Source organism: Sciurus carolinensis, chromosome 9 (assembly GCF_902686445.1).
Source record: "Sciurus carolinensis chromosome 9, mSciCar1.2, whole genome shotgun sequence".
NCBI classification, from domain to species: Eukaryota; Metazoa; Chordata; class Mammalia; order Rodentia; family Sciuridae; genus Sciurus; species Sciurus carolinensis.
The window spans coordinates 134,368,004-134,377,483 of record NC_062221.1 but is presented as its reverse complement, the minus strand read 5'-3'; the positions used below and the strand labels follow the sequence as shown (position 1 = coordinate 134,377,483).

Genomic DNA, 9,480 nt, shown 5'->3' with positions numbered 1-9,480 from the left:
CTCAAATCCAGAGTCTCAATGTGAGACCAACCCAGGCCTCCCCCCTTCCTGCCCCGAGTCCTTTCTGACTACAGGTTCAGAATCACCTGAAAATCTTGGGATTCCGTCTTGAATCACACATCATACCATGTCTCCAGCAGACTGAGGCTTGTCTGTAACGTCCATCAAGATGCTTTCTCCTCCAGCTATCTCACACCACCAGAAGTAATCCCTTTCATTTTGGAGCCAGTACTCCCTCCTCAGCCCACCCCACGACTGCGTTTCTCTGCCACATTGAGTGGTGAGCGAAAGCCATTCACCAGGTTGCCATTCCAGGATGTTCCAGTCAATTCAACACTTTGGCTCTGGGCAGACTTCTCAGGCTCAGCCTTCTCCCCTTGCAAGGGGGTTAATGAGCCACTTATGAGTCACACCTGCTAGGCCAGCTTTGATGCCCCCACCCCAGTGAAAACCTACTACCCACACCCAGTGCCTACCACTATATTTTGCTTTTGGTACAAATCTACCCATCCATGCCCCACCCCTTTTTTTTAACTTGTTTCAGCTTTAAAAATTAGGGGCAATGACTGTGAAAAATGAGTAGATGCTGGGAGCAAAGGTTTACAAGAATAAAATTTTTTAAAAAAATCAAAGGTAGTAGTTTTAGAAAATTTAATTGGAAAGAAAATCAAACTGGCCTTTCAAACCTAGTGTAGTACTGCTGGGACCTGAAAAACCCTTGAGGACTTTTTAGCTATTAGAGCATGGTGGTCCAGGTTCACTGACCGGTACCTACTGGCCTTGCTTCCTATGAACAGACAGAGGCTCCACTTGTCTGTGCCACCTTATTCCCAGCCCAAACTTGAAGGTTCATTTTGTTAGCTGTCACAACCCCGACCCTAGTCCCCTGCTCCTTCAGAACCCCACTGAGATGGACACCACCACCCGGTAAAGGAAGGGCAGCGGACAGGAGTTGAGCCTGCGCCCTCGCTGCTCTAAAGCACTCAGGTCTGCTGGGAGTGGCAGGGCATTCCTGCAAAGTTGCCCTCACCCGTTAACAGAGGGCCACGTGCTGAAGGGCTGAAGAGATCCGAGGGGTTCGAGGTACCTACTCACTGTGTGTTTAAATCGGTGTTCAGCTGGAGAAATACCTCTTGTTTTGAGGTTAAGAAAATTTTAAAAATAGGTGGAAAATGCCTGTGTTTTCAGCGTTAGGGTGAATGTTTAAAAAAAAAAAAAAAAAAAAGGCCTCATGAGAGAGAAAACCTGGTTCTTACCAGTTCTGAGAGCATGAAACCTAGGACCTTGGCAGGGCATGAGGACAAGCAGACATGACAGACACAGAAGCGATCAAACACTGATCTCACTGAACAGGCAGGCTTTCCACAAAACAAGTTTCTCCTGATTTAAACACAGGGATGTATAAACGATTGAGTCCAGGTTGGAGGCCCAGCTGGCTCTCACAGGAGGATTCTCTGTGGATGCATTTACAGAATATTGCGAGACACTGAACAGCAGGACTATGATAGAATAAGCTGTTAGGTCTGCTACTCTTATTCACTGTCGGAGAGATTCCTTGATGTGTATTTCCATTGTAGGAAACAACTAGGTAAGGAGTCACGGTCAGGAAAAAGAGAACTTCTCTTCTTCCAGACTTCAGTCTCACCAACATCTGTTCAAGTGTTGCAAGTACATCTTAAGAAATCTGAATAGTCTTACTACATCACAGCTGTGCACAGTCTCTGTCCCTTTAAATTTTCAAACTTTCTTCCTACATGACATTAAGGCCAAGTCATATATTTGGAATAAACCATTTGATCTATTACACATGGCCCATGACAAAAACAGAATAAAAATGATATATCAAACCTGTCTTCTGAGGGCCAACAAAATAAAAGCAAGTCAACTTAGAAATTGGGGGACTCACCTGGAATGTAGTGTTTGAAACCTTCATGTGGGATTTGCTGATGTATTTCCCTATCGTAAGAACCTATCATCTAGGAGGGAGTACAGAGGCAAAGGCCCAAATATCATTTTGGGGAGCTTTATAATTACTGCAGAGTTAATGATTTTCTTTCATGTATTTCTAAATTCACTAAATAAAAATAAGTCTTGTTTTTTTTTGAGTCCAGTATCACAAAATGTGTCACTTATCTAGGGAAATTTCTAATACCCTAAGACAAAGGGAGTTTTCCATTTTCCTATGTTGTAAATTCAACTTTACATACCCAATCTGAATATTACAAAATCATATTTTTAAACAAGTTTCTTACCTCTGAAAACCACCTTAATAAATGCTTATGCAGGTTAACATATAAAAAGAGAAGACTTCAGGTTAGAAACTGACTCACTGTGGCAGGAATTCTAGAATTTGTGTAAGAAAGTCCCTGATATGTTCCCATAAGTGGATCTGGGGAAGGAAGAACCGTAGTATCTACATCCTCTCCTTTATCTATTAGAAAAAAACATCAATTGGAGAAAACCACCTAATTGTTACATCCACTTGAAACACTACAAACTACAGTATGAGCAATTGGAATCAGAGAAATTGTGTGAATATAGTAATCATTCAGATAAAGAATTTTAAAAATCAAATATCTGTTAAACCTCCAATTTTTACTTTGAGATATTTAAAGCCTATGTTGATGTAACTCAAATATTTTCCTTTTTACACATTTGACTAAATTTATACTCAGTATACCTACCAGACCTGGACCAGGTTAATTGCATAGGAAGATTTTTTTACTATCTTTACATTTTTTCTTAAATTAATTTTAAAAAAGCATAGTAAAGAGTCTGAGGACAAATTATTCAACTGTTTATCATACATAAGACCGCATGACTATAATACAAAGGGGGGTTCTTTTTCATTTAACGTTACAATATACACAGCAAGTCCGGACTAGATCTTACAATCTGAACACAGGTATTTAACCTTTTCCATGCTGTTTATGTTTACAATGCACAGAAGTCCTGTAACCAAACTGTGTAGTAAAGCACACAAAACTGGACTGTAACATAACACAGTATGCAGAAGCATTGGATTTTATGATTTCCTTTATGTAAATATTGGTTTAAAAACTGTTTTAGGGTTTTTTTGTTTTGTTTTGTTTTGTTTTGTTTGTGGGGTTTGTTTGTTTTTTGTTTTTTTTGGTGCTTGCTAAGATGTGGCAACCAGCACAGAAAAAAATGACCTGACCCATATAGTGTTTTAAACTCATGTTCCACGTTCCTAAACAGCAGTAACTACTGGATTCTGTTTGATATTGCTATACTCAAGGTGATATCCTTTTATTCACTGTAAACCTTTATGAACTACCAAGTTCAAAAAAATCATCCACAGGCTTGACATTTAATTACAAAATAAATATGGATTTCCTGATTAACAACAAAAAAAATCTGTGGTTTATAAAAACGGTTATTTCCAAGTTTTCATTCACATTTACATAGTTGTAAGCCTTTCTTTTGTCACTGTTTACATATAAAAACCTGTTTTGTTCAGAAAAAATTGACCTAGTCAGCCACATGGAGTTGACCAATAAAAAGTAACGTGGAGTTCTGCTGAGTTGTTTCGAACAGGGTTATCGGCAGAGGTAGATTACTGCTTCTTTTCTAGGCTTCTTTTGATGCTGGACAGGTAAATTACTACATCTTCATTCTCCCAATTCAACCGCTCAAAAGTATAACACCCTAAAATTGGTCAATTTAAAATGGGAACACAAATTTAGCAACTGCCAGACTGTGTTACATTAAGGCAGCATAATCTCAAAACGAGGCACCTGTTAAATACCAGCCTGTTCACTTCAGGTCATGCTGAGAGTTCTGCTTTACTCCTGCTCCTAGTTTGGACCTGTTGGTGCAATCAAGGTCTTGCGTTCAAGTTTACAAGTAGGTTAATCAGGAATACAAGAATCTTTGCTGGCTCCATAGCTTCTGGATCCAGTGTCCCTTTACCTTCAGAAGCCTGAACACATTTAGAATGTGACAGATGTTGTAATCTTGAATTAGATGTCAATCTATTATGTTCAGTACACAGATTGCTGTAAATGTATTGGCTATGGATTCAACAACAGTTCCAGTTTTGTTTAAGCAATAGTACAGCCATAATTTTCAACTGACATTTAAAAATGGTCTAGTTACACCTTGTGTCAAAGTGCAGAACTGCTACATTATTGGTTACAGACATCTATGTGCTATAAAAACAGCTTTGGTACAATAAATTATCAAAAAAGAAAATAAATTTTTGTAAAATTCACAGCATAATTGTGAGGCAAAAAAGCAGTCACATAAAATTCTGCATTTTTTAAAAATGTTCAGGATGAACAGAAGATATCTTTGTGCAGAAGAAATGGTGGAGATACCACGTGCCGAGAAAAAGCAAAAGGAAAAGTAAAAAGCAGGAAGGGACACAGCTGTAGCTATTTCCATCAAAGCAAACCACTACTTCTGTGACCTTCAACCAATAAGAAGTCAACTTTATGACACACGCAAAGTGACCTTGCAATACCTTACAATTAGTGGGTCACGAAAGTCTGTTTTAAAAGAAAGGCCTCTTGAATTACCCATTCTCTGTGTTCTCAGCATTAAGGACTGTCTGCAAAAGCATGTCCACGAGTGATTGCATCTGAAATGGTAGGCTCTTCTGATTTCGAGTCCAAATCCATAAGGCCAAAGGTTATCCCAAAGACCACCACTCAGACCTCCCCAGGACTGGCCACGACTGACCCGTTGATTGCTTCTCAGTGCACCTTGGTTAGGAGACCAGTCACGTTCCACTCCCATCTTCCTGTGGCCTCCACAACCGGAGGCCCACAGGATCCCACGTAATTGCTGCTTTGCTCCTCAGTAGGTTCAGACAGGAGAGTTCTGATCCCCGCCACTTAGCATGCTTAATGTGCCTTACAAACTTCAACACAATCGTCCCTTTCATACAGCTGAAGATGATGTTTGTGTAAGCTGGAGGTCCCTCTTCCTTACAGTACTGCATTTCGGTGCCCAAGTGTGTTTAGAGGACTTAAAAACCCAAATCCACACCCCACCCCGACCCAAAACAAAACCAAAAGAGGGGGGGGGGGGGGGAATAAAAGGAAAAAAACAAAACACCCTCATGGGGCCCTATGTAAATTATGTGCAGTGCCTTTTTATTTTAAAAATTAGTTGGCAAATGACCGAGACCAACATCTGAACATTAACTTTTTTGTTGAATAGAAAGACAAAAAAAAACCCACTATGACTAGGAGGTGGCAAGTTAAATGGGGGAGGCAAAAAGAGGATACCTCTGAGCTATCCGTGAAGATGGATTTGGACATGGCTCTTAAAAACTTCATTGTCCCTTTGCAATCTTTTCAAGTTAAAAAAAAAAAAAAAAAAAAAAAAGTCAACTTTGCCCTCTTGTAGCGGTTCAGTGTGTTAATCTCCTTCTGATTCAAGCAGCTTTGCACTTTGTTTTTGGAAAAAAACACCACTTCTATAAAAACACACAAGAAACAAACTCAAGTTTCAATGTAGTCACGAGCTAGCTACAGGACTCTGTTGCACACACACTCCTGTCATGGGGGATTCTTCTCTGTCAGCCCCTTGCCTCATCGTCAGATGTCCTTCAGTCATGTAATGTGCAGGACCTGTATTAGCAGAAAATTGGTATGTTGGATGTCCACCCATGCCAGTCTCTTGGCGGGGATTGGAGTAGACGGTCAAATTTACGTCCATAGCTCCATTCTGTCCAAAGTCCAAGGTGTTAGCAGCCACTGGGCGGTTCTGGTAGGCCTGATTGCCTTGATTACCAGTAGAGGAGGAAGATGTCGAGGAAGAAGTTGTTGAGGAAGACAGGGATGTCATGGAGTGGTGACTGTGGCCAACCTCCATAGAATCCTGGGTAGAGGAGCTATTTGTTGGAGAATTGTAGACCCTTGGCCTGGTCCGGTTACCCAAGGCTTGCTGTCCATGATGGTGATGGTGGTGGTGGTGGTGGTGGTGGTGATGGGAACTGTTTCCATGGTGATGATGCAATGCATTCTGCTGAGGGGCTACATGAAAGGTTGTTTCTTGAACAGGATGGGTTTCAACAGTGACTTGTGTAGGAGCTTCAGTGCCTGACCAGCCAAGAGGAGCTGGAAATTGCTGACGCACCTGTAAGAACACATTTTGAAAGGATCATTCAGAGTGCTCCCAAACTTTAATCTTCAATAGGAAGCTATGACATGAGAACATTTACACCAAACAGGGAGAGTTGTTTTTTTTTTTTTTTAACTTTTAGCATGTAAGTTCTGAAATAGAAAATTCCGATTATGTCCCAGAGTGAAAGATAATGTACCATGTAAGGGGCAATTTTTAGGAAGTTATATTGATATAAAAGGATCATATATTTCATTAGCCACTACCTTTCCTTAGGAGCATTGTCTATGCCAAGGGTCAGTTAACTTTTTCAGTAAGAACCAAATAGATAAGTATTTTTGAGGGGTCCAAAAGAAACTCTTTACTTTCCCCCACTAATGTCCCTTCTCTCTTCTTTCTTGTTACAATAAAAGGAATATTATCCTTCTAGCTGCTCAACAATTTCTCCATTCAACCCATCAGTCATAACTGCTGAGTCTACAAAGAAAATAATTAAGAATGTGAAGAGAGAACCTAAAAGTGGTAGAAAATCTTTGCTAGCTACTCCTCTGACTGATTATTAATATACTGAATTTTTATATATTCTTATATAAAAACATAATAAATGGGCAAATGAACTAAACAAAGTACCTCTCAAAAGAAATACAAATATGTGAAAAAATGTTCAACATCTTTACAAATTAGGGAAATGCAAATCAAAACTACACTAAGATTTTATCTCACTCCAGTTAGAATGGCAACTATTAAGAATACAAATAATAATAAATACTGGAGAAAATGTAGAGAAAAAGGAACACTTTTACACTTTTGGAGACTGCAAATCAGTACAACCATCATGGAAATCAGTATAGAGGTTCCTCAAAAGACTAGGCATGGAACCACTATAAGACCCAGCTATGCCACTCCTTGGCATTTATAATAATGAAACAAAGTCAGCATAGTACAGTGATGAATGCAAACCCATGTTTATAGCACCACAATTCACAATTAGACAGATTATGGAACCAGTTTAGGTGTCTGTCAAAGGAAAATGTGGTATATACACACAATGAAGTTTTATTCATAAAGAAGAATGAAATTATGTTCTGTACAGGAAAATGGATGATGACATTATTTTAAGTGAATGAATCAAACTCATGTTTTCCAGCACAGACTAATGAGCTTACATTTCAAATGGACCCCAACCTGGCCTTCTCTTCCCCACTCCCACCAATACACTTAGCTCAGGTCACCAGAACCTCCTGCCTAATGTAATGGCCTCCGAAATGAATTTCCAGTTTCCATCCTTTCCTCCTGCAAATAGTAGCAGGAATACCTTTTATGAACACAAATCTGACTACTTCTGTTTGGCTTTTTTTTTTTTTTTTTTTTTGTGGTGCTGGGGATTGAACCCAGGGCCTTGTGCATGCAAAGCAAGCACTCTATCAACTGGGCTATATCCCCACTGGAATTCTTTAATGACGTCTCCATGCATTTAGAAAAACAAAATAGTTCAAAATACCTACTATGCCCATATCATCTATCCAATGGCCATTTCTCTGACCTTGTTCTCTAGCCCTGTGGTTCTAACCACACAGGGTCTTCTTTCTGCCCCTCCATTGGTCAAGATCTTTCCAATATGGCATGTATACTGTTTCCTTAAGCCAAGAATGCTCCTATTTCTAATCTCTGCATGGATGCCTCTTTCTTATTTCAGTTCCAGGGTCTTCCCTAACCACACTGGCCAATGCTGGCCCAACTCTGTGTGGCACAAGCTACTGGTTATCCACAGTGCTTCTCATTCCCGAGCACATGGCTGCACTACACTTCCTAGCCTCCCGTATACTTAGGCGTGGCCACGTGACTAATGTCAATGGAATTAGAGAGTTTGCATGTCACTGCTAGCCTACCACACAAAATACTACCAAGTCCTTCTGCCTACTGGATACCGAATAGTGGGCAAATAGGCCCTAGGGAAAAGTAGAGCCACAATCAGATAGGAAATCAGGACACAGAAGACAGTCATGCCACTAACTCACACACACTCTTGACTGTTACATGAAAAGAAAAAAAATAGCCAGGTACAGTGGGACAAGCCTGTAATTCCAGCTACTCTGAAGGGTGAGACAGGAATACTGCAAGTTTGAGGCCAGCCTTGGTAGTTTTATTAGGACCTCCCTCACCCCCCAAAAAAGCCACCCAACTTTGTATTCTTTAACCTATCACACTACAGGGAGATCTGTCACCAGACTTTTGGCCTGCTTTAAGTAACATATCTCATCCAACAAATTAAGTCAGGGTCTATCATACTAGCCTTTACTACTTACTTTTTCTTTCTTTTTTTATGGTGCTAGGATCAAATTCAGAGCCTCACACATTCCAGGGAAGACAAGCATGATGCCTCTGAGCTACACCCCCAGTCCCGATTTTCTTTTTTATATTTAATGCTACTTACAACACGCCCCCCCACACACACACACACACATTTGTACTAGCGACTGAACCTGGGCATGCTCTACCACTGAGCTACATCCCTAGTCCTTTTTTATTTTTTGACGGGGACTTGCTTAGTTGCCCAGGCTGCCCTCAAACTTGCAACCCCACTGCCTTGGTCTTCCAGTAGTTGGGATTACAGGTGCACACCACCACACCAGGATGCTACTTGCAATTTTTATTCATGTTTCATTGTTTATCTGTATCACTGTAAGCTCCATGAAGGCAAAGACTACCACCAATGGTTAGCAAAAACCATGGAGCATTTATTCAATGAAGACAATCTGAGAAGCAAACCTTAAGAGATACTACTGACAACAATCCAACAGGACAAGTTGTCAGAGTTCTTTAAAAAGAAAATACAGGTTGAGCATCCTTAATCCAAAATTCTGAAATCCTTACATTAAGATGTTCAGCTGATAAAATCTATGTAGATATTACGCAATCTGAAAAACACTGAAATCACACATCTAAAACCCTAGATAGCACTGAACCCTACATATACAGTTGCTTGTCATAATCAGCAGGGGACTGGTTCTATAGCCCCCGAGGACACCACAATCCACGGATGTTCAAGTCCCAGTGTGACACGTATATAACCTATGCCCTTTATCCCTTCTACTTCAAATCACCTTCAGATTACTTAAAATACTTAATATAAATATAAAGTAAACACTATGTAAATAGTTGTTATGCTATATTGTTTAAGGAATAATGCCAAAGAAAAGTCTGTATATGTTCATCTGCAGTTGCTTGTTCATACATACATACATACCTGTGATCAGCTTAATTTATAAACTGGACATAGTAAGAGATTGACAACAACAATAAAACAGAACTATTACAATAGACTATAATAAAAGTAATGCCAGTATAGTCGCTCTTGAAATATTTTATTGTACTTTCCCCTTCTCA

At 39.9% G+C, this 9,480-nt stretch overlaps 1 protein-coding gene across 5 annotated transcripts in view; it reads right to left on the bottom strand.

The window, feature by feature from the left end:
* Positions 1–2,774: 2,774 nt before the first annotated feature.
* Dyrk1a (dual specificity tyrosine phosphorylation regulated kinase 1A) overlaps positions 2,775–9,480 on the bottom strand; it is a 139,090-nt gene continuing 132,384 nt past the window's right edge. For all 5 annotated transcript variants that reach the window (XM_047563651.1, XM_047563649.1, XM_047563648.1 and 2 more), the window contains one exon: positions 2,775–6,108. In XM_047563651.1, the coding sequence (XP_047419607.1) occupies positions 5,488–6,108 (621 nt within the window). In that variant the 3' untranslated portion in view covers positions 2,775–5,487. The remainder of the gene's footprint in view (positions 6,109–9,480) is intronic.